We start from the raw sequence: 16,974 nt of genomic DNA, 5'->3' as shown, positions 1-16,974 counted from the left end.
CTTTGTGAATGAAGAAATGAAAAGATTAAGCAACAATGCTTCAGTTCTCAAAGTAGGTGCTTGAGCAACGCAAAAATAGCAAGAACAAAGATGTACTAAAATGTATACGCAGACACGATTAAAAACTTATGCAGTATGACATCACCCTCAGGCCTCAGTTGCATCATCATTATGACGTCACTTCTAATCAAAAAACGGCATGGCACGTAAAATGATGTCTACAAACGTGATACCAATGTCCCTAATAGTTATGGTACAACATTGTACAGAAACTAGTCGAAGCACTCGGCTAAGAACAACAATGGCAGTGTATTGACTTTCATGAAACTTATAACGTGTGCCGGCTTTCATCAACAATTGAGTCTGAATGTCAGCATTGACAAAATTCTTCTTATTTTGTAAGTCACAGTGGCTAAAAAGTTCTCACCAATTGCAAAAATGCTTTGCATATTTTTGCAAACGGTTGCTTAAGTTTTAAGATATCAGATTCACAAGGACTTGCCAAGTGCAAAGAGCAAAATTCTATTCTCTGAAACTGCAACCATCTTGAACAACGTAATCGAACGCTGCAGCAAATTATCGCCAACAAGCTCGGTTGCATAAAAAAAACAAAAAAACGAAATGGATTCTTTTCAGCGGTATTTGCTACAGGAATGGGAATAACTATAGTTATTTTTTGCCGTTCTAAAAACAGCTGAAACCTGTATGGTGACTGCTTCTTTTATTTTATGTCATTGTTGTGTCGTCCACAAAGTTAATTCATTATGGTATTTCTCACGGTTTTATATGAAAAAAAAAACACAATTGGCGCGATCTTTAATGTCTTTAAAGTCATTTTTGCAGAAATACCAAATAGCGTTCAAACAAGGCAAAAACGATTATCGTTTTAAAGTAGGATGCTGCTAAAATTGAATGTAGAGATGATACCTTGAACAAAAAAACTACAAAGATTCTTAATTTGTAATAGAAAGAGCTTTCAAGACGAAAACAAACGGAAATCTGTTTTTCATGAATATTTGATGGAATAACAAAAATGGAATTGAGTCATCAGGTGTCTTGAAGTCTCCAACCTAAAGTAAACTTCGGATTGGCATAGATACATTGTTATCAAAATACCAAATCTTTCAAGCTGCAGATTTTAACCGTAAGTGGCTATTCTGTTTGGTTACTAACTACTTCAGTTAGTCCAACTCTATGCACTTAAACCTTGCTAATTAAACTGGCAAAAGCGTTAAGCACACACCGATGTTACCCAGGCATTACAAGACTTTGAGAATGAGGTTCATATTTCTATCACTGCGTTTTTTTTGTTTTTTTTTGTAATATTTCTACTACGTCGATTTATGATTCAGGAAAATTTGTTTGTAAAAAGAATTTGACCAAGGTTTTTTAAAAATACAGTATTTTTGTCATTTGTCATTGAGCCGAGTACTATGGTTGGAGGTAGCACATAGCATGAGCTAGTTTTTTATTATTATTGTATGGTTGTATCATCACAAAACCTGAGTCGGGATAGTAAAATGGCGTATTACTAAACTAATCATTCAACAATCCACCTAAATTTGAATCACAGATACGGTCTGATTAACTTTAATGTGAGTGACACAGTTGCACGACAATATTAGTTACAACAGGTGTTTTTCAATGCTTTTATGAAACAGATTTTCATGTGATTATAACATCTGCTGTAATTGATTTAGTAAAAATTATGCTTTAGCCAGAAGTGCAAATTAACTGAAACAGATTTTTGCGATTTGTGCGCAAAGCATTGTTTCCAAACAGAAAATTCTCACACCTTTCGGTGATTTTTAATTATCTTTTGTTGAAGTTGAACCAATAAAAAAAATGTTTTTGAACCACAAACCTGAGAAAAAAAAAAACAAAGAAAAAGCTTATTAAAACAATGTCATGAGTGGATATCATAAAAATATTTTTATCCAAAAAACTGTTTTGGTTTAACAACAATGATTCCTCATGAGTAGAATAGTCTACCCCACGACATGCTTTACCTGTGGACGTTTACTGGCGTTGTCTGACTGTGAAATTTGAAAACATAAAAACTTAGGCTATATTGAAAACTGTGAAATGTTATTCACAGCAATTGAACTGTATCAGTATATAATCAAAAGATAAATGCTGCTTTTGGCTGAAAACCTAACCCGTTTTCCAAAAATGTGCAGGGAAAGGGCAACCCTCACATCAAAATTCGTCCTTTTTACATTGATTCAACGTCTGCAGACGTTGAACAAATATAAAAATAATGGATTTTGCTGTCTGGGAATGAATATAACTTGCATTTTGAATATCAATCAAACAATTCGTTGAGAAAAGTTGATGTTAAAATACAGTTCATCGCTTAAACTTTTATGGCCGTGTTTCATTCGCTTCAGCTTGCACGAAGTGAATCACTTCTGAAAAAAAAGCTAAAAATTCCCCACTCAAACCTAAAGAAACTGAATAACTCACCTGCAGGCAAGTGGTTCTGCATGAGTCCGCTACAGCCATTTCGCAGCACAATCTTCCAGTCCATCCCCCTTCAGTTTCTGAAAAATATATTTTTTTGGCTTTGACAAAAGTAGTTGTCATTTTACTAATACAGTATGTCACAAAACTATTCGTGCAAGGTCCTGGTTGAACAAAGACTTGTAAAACATAATGATTATATCATCATCGATACTGATGTTTTGAGCTGGTTAATGAAAACTCCTTCAAAATAACACAGTATACCCAACAAGTTAGAAAGTTTGTAGTAATCTTTTTTGTTTCTCCCATGAATTGAAGTTAAGTGTCGATGGAATGAGCACACACAAAAACAAGGTGTGAAATACAATGACTGATTTCGTATGACTCAGGTGCTTCCAGACAAGGTACAGTGCAGCTTAAAAATCATAACTCAAGATTGAATAAAATTATAGTCTATTGACATATAGTTTGAAAACACAGGCCAACTGCACCTTGGCCAGAACTATAAAGCCATTTACCTAATGTGGCCAATTACGTGATAACATCTAACTAAAATAAACACTTTATCTTGAATTGGAGGTAGCATTTGATCACTGCTGACAATGATAATTTTGTCGTTGTTTTAACGTATTGTAATGGAAAAATTTTGTTAAGAAGTGTGGCCAATTCGCGTAATTGTTCCCGCTTTAGTTAAACTTTTCACAATTTGCTATAGGTCGCAGCACGTAAATCAATCTTACACAGTGCAGTTAAATGTAATGCTAAAATAATTTCGCTTGAAATTATGTATGAGTTAATGAAAGAAATCATCGCTTATCTGCAAAACACATCAACGACAGTGAAGAGTGTCTCTTGTCTTCCAAAGTGAAAGTCACATTCACTGCAGCTCGAAGTGCTGCAATGTCTGCCAGAGCCAAAAAAGTTAAAAGCTGTACTTTTTATGTTTTTGGAAAAACTTGTACTGTCAAGTCACAAAACAAAAATCGTTGAAAAACTTTGAAACTATTAAAATTAACCCATTTTTCTTTTTGACATGTGAAAACAAGTTAATTCTTACTAAGCCTGTTTTACAGTACAAGGCGGGCAGAGAGGTTACTCAGCATGTCATCTTTGATGATCCCTCATGCGTTAAATCGGCTATGTCATAACAAGCAATGACGTTGAGTGCATTAAATCCTGCTGAGGTGACAGAGAATTTGATGCCACAATGGCTCTGTTATGGCACATTACCACACGAAGATTTTTCTTGACCACACAAAGCCAAATTTTTCCAATATTTATTGCGCTATGTTTCATTTAAAAGCAATGTGATTTGAAACGGCGTTTTTGTATTTTGTTTTCAAAGACACAAAGACGCAAGTTTCTTCACTAAAATTCGAAGCTCGACAAATATTTGGAAAAAGAGTTATCAAGAATCTTCTTACCACCTGAATCAGAAAAATAATGCACAATTTCAAAAATCAATCTCTGAATACGTTTTAGTGTTTTCTTTTTAAAGGCATCAAATTTTTGGAAATGAAAATCATCAACGAAACAAGAATAATCTGTTAGGTTTGTTCCATACATCCTGTTGCTGATTTCGTGACAAGGTTTGTTGTTTGACTTCCATTGTCAAGTTGCATTTGTCCCAGTAGGTTTCGATTTATTATTTTAGACTGTTTGGAATTTAAATCACGTCTCGATGTGAGCTCAACATTTTCAAACGTTGCATCGACATCGAAATTATCGCTCTGGTCTTTGGAAGTCCTGGGGCTACCAAACTTCGTATTGTACGCAAAATAGTGATGAATGATGGAAGCTCGTGTAAATAATATTTTTACTTTTTCGATTCTGTGACAGGGGCTACCAGTGTCATGCTTTACTAGGTCATGGCCGCTGTTCGTATGAAAACTGCCTTCTACGGAACCCACTACTTTTGCAATACATGTTTCCATCCTGAATGCCTTAACAAATCAGTCGTTTTTATGTAGATTTTTTGTCATCTGCAGGCTATATTCGATGTAAAAAGAGAACTGATTTGCTGGCTTAGTAGGCTAGTCAAGTTGTATACCAATTACAAGCCCCAGCCAATATTCATAAGCTACAGAATCCTGGTAACTCTGCTTCAAAATTTGAAATGTTTAATCAACGTCATTTAAATGTATCTAAATTTTACGTTTAAACATAATCAATGCTATAACGTTAATGTAAAAGAACAATTTATCTTCATACCTATGATATGGACTTTCAAAACAAACAAAATTGTTAACATCTTAAAAACAGACATGTTCCTGGTTAAGAACGTTTGCATCGTCTCCAGATTCAGAGCAGCAGTTTATTGCACCAAACCACCAAGTACTAATACATAGTCCTAACTTGAATTTCTGCAACGAGCTAAAATGTATGTATGCAATCATAAGCAGATTTTTCAATACTACAAAGGCTTGTTGATTTTGATGAACCGCATTCCTTTCTATTTTATTAAATTTTGGTTAGATTTATAGTATCGTAGTATTACCCAAGGAAGGATTTTAATTGGAACGATACAATTTAACGATACCAAGAGTAACTTCTTGCTGATTAACAATTTTTTTACTAAAGGGTACACTGATGTAGCCCACCTTACTAAGTAAATTCTTTGCAAGCTAATCGGTGTACTGCTTAACTGGCAAGATATCTTGTACATCAGATAAGATATTTTAGATTTCTAATGCAACTCTGCAAAATATCAGACTTCCATTTTGCGAAGGCACACTTTTTTCAAGCTACAAAGTTAAACTTTTGTACCTTTATTTAAGAGCAGGCAGCGTGATTTTAATACAGACTTTTCGCGTATCAAAAAAATGAAAACTACCTCTAAAGCTGATTTATTTTTGTTTACAACCCACCATAGTTTACTTAAATATTCAGCATGCGAGGTAACCACAGTCAATCATTACATCTGTTTTATCTAGTGCTAAACAATATACTAATTTCTGTTAATTCAGTGATTGCTTTTGCAAACTTAAGCATTTCATATTGCTTGCGCATTAATTTCTTTTACATGAACACACGATTTCGCTTTCTGCAGTTGAACTAAACTTTCAAAAAAGCAACACAGAGAGTGTCGGGCGGCCACAATTTAGCCGAAGCGTTGATGCCAACTGTCATCATAGCGGTGAGATGAAATAAAAATGACTGACTTTTAAAAGATCATATCATCTCGAACTCACAGCTCCGTTTATTTATGTTACTCGTGGAAGTCAGGAAAATCGCTTTGCGGAACATTTTTTGAAATTTGCGCTCAATGTAAAACCGATCTGAAGCAGCTTAACGCATCCCGCTCACAATCCATTGAGTTTATGAGATCTCACACAAATGCAGACTTTCGAATGATTAATCAAAGCCCAATGAAATCAAAGTGGATTAATTTATGAACGCACATCGTGTTTATTACGTTCATATAACAAAAGCTAATAACAGCGAGATGGCTTATATTTAAATGATCAAAATCTGATGTTTTGACGCAAAAAAAAAATTAAGTCTCCGTATTCTTCGAATTTAAGTTTTAGTTCAAATAAATAATGTTTGCTTTATTATCACATCCAGTATATCATTATATTATTTATATAAGAATATGTTCTCGATTGTCATTTTAACTTCCACTAAAGCAGGATACACTAAAATTACAACTCAAGCTGACTTGCACTCTAAACAGATTAGCAAATTTACTGCACAACAAAACAATCTGGATTTTATTAATCCGACCCAAATCTTGTTCTCAAAACAAAGCCACCAATTTTCAACATAACCCAATCGCACAACTCCCAAGGCAGCTGCAACTGTATAACTGCATTCTAACCTCAGCCGGCAAGAAACTGCTTGATTCGAGTGGCTGTCACAGAAATCATAACAAAACCAGCAGACCTGTACCTTTGGTGTTGAAAGTAGCGGATTAGCGTTAGTTGGATGTTCCGAAACGTTAAATCTGAACAAAAGTTACCGAATTCTTTGACAACTGACTAATATTTAGTCGACAAGGTCCATATCAGTTTAAGTCATTCGTAAACTGCTACTATTTCAACTAATGAAGATCTCAGCTGTTCCTGGAGTTAAAAATCTTTTTTTTTTCAATAAATCCGTAACCGAAAACGACTTTTGCAAAATGTTATCAAAAATAACAACACGGCCTTGGTGAGTGAAGAGTACGACAATTTAGCATCAAGTAACCATTATTTCAATTGTTTAGATTTTATCTAAATTGAATAGCTAGCGATAAGATCTACATCAACAGCAAAAGTACTGAAATATAGTCCTGTCTGGTTTTTGCATCTGATGACGACTGTTGAATTTGTGAAGTCACAGAAATTTATATACTTTTCCTTTGCTACAAAGCTGTTAACCTTTATTTTAATTTTAATGTTTTCACAAACTGCTAATTAAATAAACTTTTGCTGCGGTAAAATCACTTTTCCTGGCGGCTTTATTGAAAGAAAGAAGCTCTAATGGAAATACGTAGGTGCTTCGACTACATTTTACAAGGTTGGCAAACACTGAAAATAGCTGTTAAAAACATAAAATGGTGCAAAGATGTCGCTTTCCCTCGGGTCTTGTGTGGCTGTATCAACTTGTTTGGATTAGCTACTGCGAGGTGTAGAGACAAATTTTTTATCATTTTAGTTTGAAAAGAGACACGGCTATGCGAATAAAGATTACTTTCTAATCAGTTTTACATCCATAATACGCTTTTTTCATTCAAAAGTATAATAATCGATGGTAGTTTGACCTAAGGCATTCACTGCTAACACTTTTTTTTTATTAATTTACATCCATTAAATATTTATTACTTCAAATGTCAAAAGATGGTGACAATACAGTTGAGCAGGTGTGCCAGAATTTAGTTTGTATTAAACCCGACAAAAAAGCTTTTTGCTTTCTCAGCTCAGCGCTAAGTTGTTGCAAATACAACACCTTTTCTCGACGACTAATTTCTGCTTGAATTAGCTCTCATATGTGACTAAAATTAAAAAGCATTCCTTGCTGCTGACAGCGAAGTCTTAACACAACTGAATTTTCGAAAGCAAATTGTATAATTTTGCGTTAATTCTACGTAGCCGATTATCAAATCAACGGTAAGAACATAATCTGTCAATTCCGGAACGCCATTCTCTGAGGGTCCCGAAATCGTATTGTGCCCAAGCCAAAAAAACATAAGCTGGCGTCAATAAAGAACACTGGCGCCGGATACGAAGAGGCCTGTTGTGTTTTAGGACAATACCGTAGTAATATGAGGCTCGCGAGTGCACAGCTTGCCAAAACGAAATATAATTCGAATTTTTATTGATGTGATTTATGCTTAAAGGGAAGTAGCTGTGTTCATAATATTATGTTAGTTAGACCTGAAGAATTGTGTGTTTTAATTTGGAATGTTGGAAAAAACAAATATTTGGAAATCAGTTGTTTTGTCGATGTTAAACTATTTCATTTGAACTTCGTTTCGAATGGAGATTTTTAAGGGAAAAATGTAGCTTCAAACCAACGATCATGAAGTAAACTTTCCTTTCGGCCTTAGTACTTTATTAGTTTGATTGCTATAAATAACACTTTGATATTCACATAAAAAACTTACTGATGCAATGCACAAAAATTACGTTTTCGAAGCCTGCAGTGAAGCAACAACCAAAGAGAATTATGTTCTTCCCTATACAAATCAAGCTCATAATACTAAAAAACGTGCTTTCTATTTAGTGACTGATGTTTCGTATTTTTGTACACTCCTGTGAATTGATTTCACTTCTCATGTAAAGGTCTGGCTCCGTCCCTTGTTTTGCATAGGATTCTTTGAAAAGAAAAGTCGCTTGAGCTGCAGTTGAAAACCACAAGTTAGTCAACAAAGCAAAGTCAATACAAATTTTCGCTAATCCAACACTAAGCAATTCTTTCAAAAAGAGTCGCAGCAATTTGTACAAGCTGATGACAAGCTCGACCGAGCCATACAAAGCAAACTTGCTTCAATGACTGTTTATTTACTTTTTAAATTTGAAGGTGAAAGGTTATGAACGGTCAAATCAAAGTTAAGCTCATTATGCATATGGCAGACGACTCTTTGCTAAACTTAACAATTTGCCTTTGTGCGTGATTTCGTCGTCGTCAGTAAAAACTTGACAAGCATCACGAGTCCTAGTGACTGTGACCAAGGGGTAGGAAATACACAGCTCGTGGGCAAGCGGACCTTTTCTATTGGCCCCCTTGAGTAAAAGCTTGCTTATAAGTTCTTAAGGTGGCTTTGGAACTAAAGTTTTCCAGCCACATGCCGAATTTCGCTGTTCACGAATCTTGGGGATGGCAGCATTAAAATTTTTACCCAATTTGTCCTTGAAATTCGGCCTAAGCTTTACGATAGGATACTTTAGAGCCCAGACGGGAGCCACGATGTTGTTCTCGTGAGCCACACTTTAGAACCATTTGTTCTTTTTTATCTTTAGGGCCGACCCAGTTTACTACTGTAGTTCGTTTCTACTGAACGGCTAAGAGCAATATTTTATGATTGTATTACGTGGCGTATGGCAGAATTTAATTTGTTGCGCTGTCTCACTTAATCAAAAACATTATAAAAATAACCTATGGTACAGATTGTTTTTGAAACCCTCTGTTCTTTTAAACACTATTGCATTTCGGACTCTTTGGCTTTAACGGGTTGTCAATTTTGTCCTTTGACCAAACCAAGAATTTTCTCGAAACACAATTAGGCTGCTCATGGCCTGTTGTATGTGAAAAAGTCAGGGAGACAATTCTACGCCTTGATAAAGCAATTCGGATTACACAGACTTTCATCTTTCAGGGATTACATCTTAATTTTCCGCCAAATTACATCTTCCCAAGTTCCTTAGTTCCCAAGCAGACGAAATGGCGCTGAAAGTAACTCATGAAACTAGTAAGTACTAAATGCCAAATGTTGCACTAATGCCACATGCAAATTTCTGTGCAAATAATAGATGTTAAAAACAAAGGATCGTTGCCCGGTAAAAGCTCAGAAATTCGCCGCTGCGATAATTATTTCCGCAGTTTAACATCCCACTGAGTTTAACCATGGACTTTTAAATGCTACTATTTAGAAGTCCATGGTTTAACACACAAAATCGCCATTATTTTGACAACTTTGTACTGAACAAAAGGCCTTTCATTGCACAATGAGACGTGTTTGTTGTCGTTTCATATTTAGTATCAAACACGTATTAAAACGCAATGCATTGTTTTTATTTACTTATCATTTATCAATGTGAAGGATGATGTTGTTTCTGTGTCATGGCCAAGGTGTTTAAATCAACTGACAACTTTATTGATGATATTTGCAATACGTCATTCAAATGACGATCTGACAGGCGAGTGCGAAGTTTATTCTTTGCGTAATTCATTTTTGGAAAAAGCTGGTTACAGCAATATGTGCTTCCAAACATGCACATTACACGTTTTGCATTGTCATACAGATGAGGATAGGTAGATTTCTGGACATGATCTTTATGAAAGTTGGCAATTGGAACTGAATTGTATTTGGCCTTCAATATGTTGGATGATTGAAGTTCAATTATTTCCATTTGCATCTCATGTGGCACAGTCTTGACATCCATTGAAAACCATAATTTTGAGATTTTGTAGCATACATGGGAGTTACCGAGTAATGTCCGGACACATATTAAAGGGCTTTTTGTTATGATATAAAATAAATTCATGCGTAGATAATGATGAAACTTTAGTTTATGCACTAAAAGTAAGATCGTTCGAGGGCCGCAAAAAGTTTGTCCGCGGGCCGCAGTTTGCCGACCCCTGACTTAAAGCATCAGGTGCATTTTTTTGTCTCCTAGTGACAGCTCTGTAGTTAATATTCGGCAAGATTGCTTTTGCTTGCTGATCACATTAATTCTAGTCACTCTAAAAGTAAGATTTTCCGAAAGTGTTTTGAGAGATTGGTTGATTCAGATTGCAAAATAACCATTTACTAATGAAATTCTGCAATGATAATAAAATATAAGCTTTCCCTAACCCTACTTTTTTTGAAAAGCTCTTGTGCACCGCAAAAATTAATTTAAAGAAAAAAAAAAGATTGACTTCGACGGGCGTCGAACCCTCATTCTCACGATCACTAGGCAGAGGATGAAACCACTGAACCAACCGTGCCAACGAGAAAATGTTGCATTCACACGGTTTTAATACAAACTTTTACCAAAATATGTAAATGAGACAGAAATCTCGTGGGAAAAAAATTTTCACGACAGGGCCTGCGTCAGTGATTCAAAGCCTCTACAAGTATGCGAAACTGCCAGGATTAAGCTCTGCAAGAAGCTTTCCCAGTCCGAGGATAAAGATTCAATCAATCAAACTGCTCAGGAGAGAGATCTTTCTCAAGGCTCAAAAGCATCAAAAATAAATTGAGATCGACAATGTAAAAATAAATTGAATTGAATGTCTCAAGAAAGGTTGTCCGCACTGAGCATTCTGTGCATTGAGAGTGACAAACTTAAACAAATAAATTTTGATGAACTTTTGCATGATTTTGCTTTGACCAAAGCTAAAAAAAAAAATTGGTAGCCTAGTCTTACTCTATTTGATGGCTGTAACTATTTCTTATGTCCTCGTAAATAAACTTTACAATTATTGTAACGGTTGTTTGATCAAAGAAATTAAAATTAAAGGCAAAACTGTCTAAACTAGATTTTTATTCTATTAATTATTTGCACCCATGCATGTGGAAAATGAAAAAAGGAAGAGTTTAATGCAGTCATATTTTTAACATTAAGCAATGACATGTGATGTTGTTTAGAGAGAAATTCTGAGCTCAAAAATAGGGAGGGGCCTCACAAATGGAATAGCCTAGGGCAGTAGTTCTCAAACTGTGCGTCGCGACGCCCTGGTGCGTCGTTTCACTTTTCCAAGGGCGTCGCAGAATAGTTCTATTTCTTGGCTGAACTCAGTTTAAGATTATAAAAATGAGGTTAACCCTTTGAGGACCGCTGGTTCGCACATGTGTCCCATGCACTTAGCCGATTACACCGCAATTAACTGAAAAATTTGCCACTGCTGATACCCTAATGCAGTATTGTATGTCTATCCTTCAAAAAAAAATTGGAAACTCTGAATCATTTTTCTTGGTGTTATTTCAGTCTGAAAACAGTGAAGAGTTGAGGTTACAAGTGCATTTTTTTCCCTTCAAATTTGCGAAGCATATTTATTTACATTTGTCCAAGCTCGAGTCGAAATTTGCAAAATACTTCCTGGAAAATTTTTTAAACTACGAGTGGTTTCGTGATCCTTTCGTGGTAGAAAATCCTGCAAATTTTTGGATTCAATAAATGACGATTATCCAGGTTTGGTGAAAGAAAGCACTGCGAATTATTATCCCATTTGCCACGTCGTATTTAGGCTATGTGAAGCAGGATTTTCTGCCTTGGAGGTGATAAAACCAAATATCGATCACGAATAAACAGTGAAAGAAAAATGTGGGTGGCAATTTTAAAAATTCTCCCAAGATTCAATGAACTTTGTGAAAACAAACAAGCCCACACGTCACATTAAATAATATACATTGCTTTTTGTTGTTGTATCAATAAACAAAACTTTAATAATAAGTTTCTTCATTTACTTTTATTTGCTGGTGCGTCGCAAGTCCAGAAAACTTTTCCAGAGGCGTCGCAACAAAAAAAAGTTTGAGAACCACTGGCCTAGGGCCTCTCATGGTCTAAATCCGGCCCTGGTTGTGGATAAGTAACGTTGAAATCCGCTGCACAATATGGTGCTGAAGATAACTCTTGATCTTGGTGAACCATGAAAAATGGCCAAAATCGTCAAGAAATAGTGTGCAACAATTTTTAATGTAGTTGTAGACTACAAGTTTTTTAGAAGTTAATTGTTTTTTTGTCTTTTCTAAAAGGCACTCAGTCCTTCTTTTAATACACAAGTCAGCTTGACTAGCCATCTCCGCATTCAGTTTAAACCTTGTTTTAGATACGTTGCCCATCTTCGCAAAAGATGAGAGTAGAGTAGACCATCAAAAACAAAACTACACAAATGGCGTGAAACAGACACGAGTTGTCAATCAAGGTCGGAACAATCAATCTTGATAAAAATGAACTTTACGGCAAACGCAAGCTATTTTGATTTATAGGCCGCTGCTGCACCTTTTAAACTGTTTTCTTGTGACAGGAGTGTTTTAAATCTAAAACGTTCTGCTCTTTTAGTGAAGGCAATGAAAGCTTTCATTCTCAGAAGGAAATACTTATGCCCAGTTTGTTTTCTTTGCTAATTGATTTTCTTTAGCGTAAAACTTCCGCCGAAAAATGTTAAATTTGTGCAAAAATCAATTAGTTGATAGAGCATCCTGAGCAGGAAAACTGAAGAAACAAAAGAAGGAAACGAAGAAAAAACAAAGATATTAAACGGAAAATCACTATTGCGCTTCTGCATGGAAATCTCGTTTTAGTGTGCTCGGGGATGGGTAGACACGCTTTTTACGCCTAATTATCCTTGCCAAACAAACAAATGCTTCAGCCGCCAATTTGAGAGTTTGATATTCGGTTAAGTTGATTGGAAATCATGGCATTAAACTTGTAGACTCAACGAGGTTTAACCTCCGACTTCGATTAATGATTTTGCCGAAAAACTCTAAGGTCAGTGCGATCTATTTTAATTTCTAGTTAAGTGAGCTACAAGAAAACTTCCTATTTCTTCTACAAAGTGTTTGTTTATTGATAACAATAGTAGGCTACTTCGGTGACTACAAAGGTTGATGTTTACACTAAAGGGGTAGGTTAAAAGGTAACTCTCTGATACGCGCTTGAGCAACGCAAGTCATGGACAGCTCTCCATCCAGCGGCACCTAGTGAATGGAATAATTAACAGACATCAACACTTCAACAACAAGTTGGAACTTTACTCTGTAAAACTCGGTAGCCACTTTAACAAGTCGAAATTCTGCCACTGAAATTGACTACAATGCAACCGCCAACCAATCAGAACGTGTTATAAGAGGCTACCGTCCAATTGTGACCCTTCTAGCACTCATCCAGAGAGTTAATGCTTGTTTTGAACTTTATTTGGTAATTACAGAAGAAAAAGAGCAATAGCAGTGGTGAGAATCGAACACGCGTCAATGAAATGACTACTTTCTAGCCCTAACCCTAACCCCTAAGCCAACCAGCTGACAAAAAGTCCATCACTTAATTTGCTTTCTATGATCTTCTTTTCGTCATTTTTTACGTCACTTAAACCGTAGCTTATGATTGGTTGGCGGTTTCATTCTAGTCAATTTCAGTGGCAGAATTTCGACTTGTTAAAGTGGCTACCGTAAAACTCGGTGGCCGAGTCTGCGCTAGTGGTTCAAAGCCTCTACAATTACAAGCATGCAGAACCGCCAGATTTGCGTTTTCAAAAACGCTTCCTTAATCCGAGAATAAAGATTCCCACAAACAGTCAATGGTGGGAAGCACACATTTTTGAAGATAATGCCAGTTGTTTTGACTAGGTTACTTTTTCAGATTGTTCACTACAGAGTATAGCATGCTCAAAAAATTAAACTGCCTAAGTCATGAGATGGACATAGGCAATTTAATTTCTTGCCTAAGTCATTCGATTTTTGACTTGGGCAAAATGACTTAGGCAGTTTTTTTTATTAGGCTGTAAGTTCACACGTAGAACAGAATTGAAAATTGTAGGCCTGTATTTAAATTTTTGAGAGATGTTTGCGTAAACAAACTGATGCAAATTGAAAAACGCAGCCTTTTCTGTCGTAACATGTCTTTGACTAAACGTCAACATTAAATTCCACCAGAGAATAAGGATTTAGAATATTCAATAAATAAGTACCAAAAATACAAATTATCCGATCTATGTTTCTAATTCGGGATAAAAATGTATGTTCAAGCACGGTTCGACAAGATTCGTTTGCGATTACTTCATGTTCAGTTGCTTCTTTCATTGAAACCCTAACATTGTTGTTCATAAATCACTGACAAAATCAGTTAACTTTTTGTTAATCATGCACAAAAAGCTTCGATGTAGCTAAAACACAGTTACCTGCAAATAATTTTTTTTATTTTCGTTCATAAAATTTCGACTGAAAGTCATATCACATATCATACAACTTCGGCAGAAAAGCACATCAACAGTTGAGGAGGAACGATCTTCCTGACGTCCGCACTACCTGCCTACTCAGAACTCACCGTAGAACAGCGAGTATTGTGTTTTGCTAACCATACCGGTGTAGGTGTAGCCTCCATAACACGTGTCTATCGCTGAATTCATGCTACACTTGACTGCCCAGAAACACAAAGCATATCTATTATCTAGTTAACCACCAATGGAAAATTATTTTCGAAAGCTTTATAGCTTTCCTCTTCTTCCACAAAATTCAAGGTTTGTAAAACAATTTTGAAGGAAGCTGAACACAGCTTGCCCCAGTTATCATTGCAAATGCCAACGCTTTTTATATTGATATTAGGCCTACCTGTTATATTACCGCGTTTACCACAACAAATGTTCCTTTTTTTTTTGCCTGCTCTTTAGCACCACTAACGGCAATTCTATTCTTTAATAACAAACACAAGAGGTCCGACAGATCATTTGGAGATGACACACAATCAGACACAGGAGCATTGATCATGAGACGACTACCGTATTTACTTGATTGTAAGCCGCGGCTTATAAAGTTTTTTTTTCCATCATGTTTGCGGCTTAAATTCAAGGGCGGCTTACAATCAAAGGCAGCTTACATTTTTTCTTTTTGCCTTTTTCCTTGTCGACTTTGCCACAGATGTTTTGCCGTACTGCGTTGTCTGATGCCGACAATTGTGAAGTTGTGACGTGCATTTTAAATTGTCACATGCATTTATGACGTGCATTCGAAAGAAAAAAAGGAGTTGTCAGTTTTATTTATGGTCAGGGTTGCCAACCTTGCGGTTTTCAAAATTATATTGTAAAATTATAAGATCATATAACAGTATATGCGGCTTACATTAAATTTTTAACACTATCACATGCGGCTTACAATCAAGGGCGGCTTACAATCAAGCGCGGCTTACAATCAAGTAAATACGGTATGTCAGTTTCCGCCACCTGCCATCGCAAATTCACAAAAGTAACAAAAAGTAAAGACGTAAACGTGGCTTGGGAAAAAAAATAACAGGAGTAATTCGATTGAGAATATAGGAGAAAAAATTTGTAAAAAATTTCTAACGTGACTTAAATTTTTTTACTTTGCGGAAGATCTTTGCATTATGAATTTGTTTACATTTTTTTTTGTGAGATCAAAAACGATTAAAAACCAAAATTCTTCGAAACCTATTCATTGTTTGCAAGAAAATTGTTCTTGAAAATGATAAGCAATCTTTAATCCTAATGAAGCTTACAGGTAAGTTGCACTTGTCGCATGCCCATTGCTCATTGCCCAATCAACAAACCTTACCACTTCTACATCATCTCAACGTTGTCAGACTTGAAAACGTCTCTAACAGTGTTCGGTGTTCTACAGGGTAAGAGGCTAAAGAAACCACGTTTTGCAGTCCAAACGATATGTTGCTTTTAAAAAAAAATGATTCAAAGCGAAGCCAAACCAAACCAAAGAACTTTGAGTCGGAAACAAAACTGTTTGTAAAAAAAAAAAATTTGAAAATTGCAATTGGCTGAGAGGGAAAAAGAGGAGTTCATTTTCTCTTCCAGTGAATGAAAATAGTGGTATAAACAAGGCACAGTTTTTCAAATGCGTCCTCGCTTTTCATGATACAAATTACGTTTTTTTTTTTAAGTTCCGAAGTCTTGTTTATATGCAATCCACCTTTAACTTAAATTTGATGAAAGGACTGACAATAAGTTTAGGTGGTTAGCTTATCAAAACCATCACATTTGGCTGATAAAAATACATTTTTAAACGTTGTAAAAACAAGTCTTACTTTTTGTTATTGTTCAAAACAAGCAACTGCGAAAAAAATTTGAATTCCCAACTCTGCAATATATTCTATTCTCTTCAACTACAACCTCTAGCCTAGCGTCCATTAGTTTAATTTCTGTTTATAAACTTCATAGGTCACTGGCGTTGGGCATTACTTTACCTCAAACAGCAGCCGCTAGCTATAGAATGTCAGTTTTGACTTCATAATTAATAGCAATGTCACAGTATATGATGAAATAAAGAAACAAAAATTTGCTACTTTCTGCACCATTCCGTTGTCAATCGATCAAACAACATCTTTCGACGTTGAACAATACGAAAATTAACGAACATCGATCAAATTCCGCAAACGCGTTCGTCATAGCCTATTTGGCGCTACTTTCAAATTTTGCATTCCACACATTTCTCAGCTATATTTTTTATGTTATAATATTCTATTCTCTTTGAAAATTACGTCTTAGTTATGGTGTCCGACGTTTTTTTTCGTAAACAGTTGTTCGTAAAACAATTGTTCGTAAACAATTGTTCGTAAAATTAATTCTTCGTAACACAATTCTTCGTAAAGCATTTCTTCGTGCATGCAATTGACCGTAATACTAATTGTTCGTAAAACAGTT

General features: G+C 35.6%; 1 protein-coding gene across 2 annotated transcripts in view; it reads right to left on the bottom strand.

The window, feature by feature from the left end:
* LOC145764658 (reversion-inducing cysteine-rich protein with Kazal motifs-like) overlaps positions 1-16,974 on the bottom strand; it is a 53,065-nt gene that overhangs the window by 15,835 nt on the left and 20,256 nt on the right. The window contains exons 1-2 of one of the 2 annotated variants that reach the window (XM_082576304.1): positions 4,675-4,832; positions 2,467-2,543 (exon numbers count right to left, since the gene is read on the bottom strand). In XM_082576304.1, the coding sequence (XP_082432430.1) occupies positions 2,467-2,543; positions 4,675-4,753 (156 nt within the window). In that variant the 5' untranslated portion in view covers positions 4,754-4,832. Of the gene's footprint in view, positions 1-2,466; positions 2,544-4,674; positions 4,833-16,974 lie in introns of those variants that run through there. The other variant, XM_082576303.1, reaches the window with a different exon arrangement.

Source organism: Aplidium turbinatum, chromosome 2 (genome assembly GCF_918807975.1).
Source record: "Aplidium turbinatum chromosome 2, kaAplTurb1.1, whole genome shotgun sequence".
In the NCBI taxonomy this organism is placed as follows: Eukaryota; Metazoa; Chordata; class Ascidiacea; order Aplousobranchia; family Polyclinidae; genus Aplidium; species Aplidium turbinatum.
The sequence above is the reverse complement of the archived record's forward strand: the minus strand, read 5'-3'. Positions and strand labels throughout refer to the sequence as shown.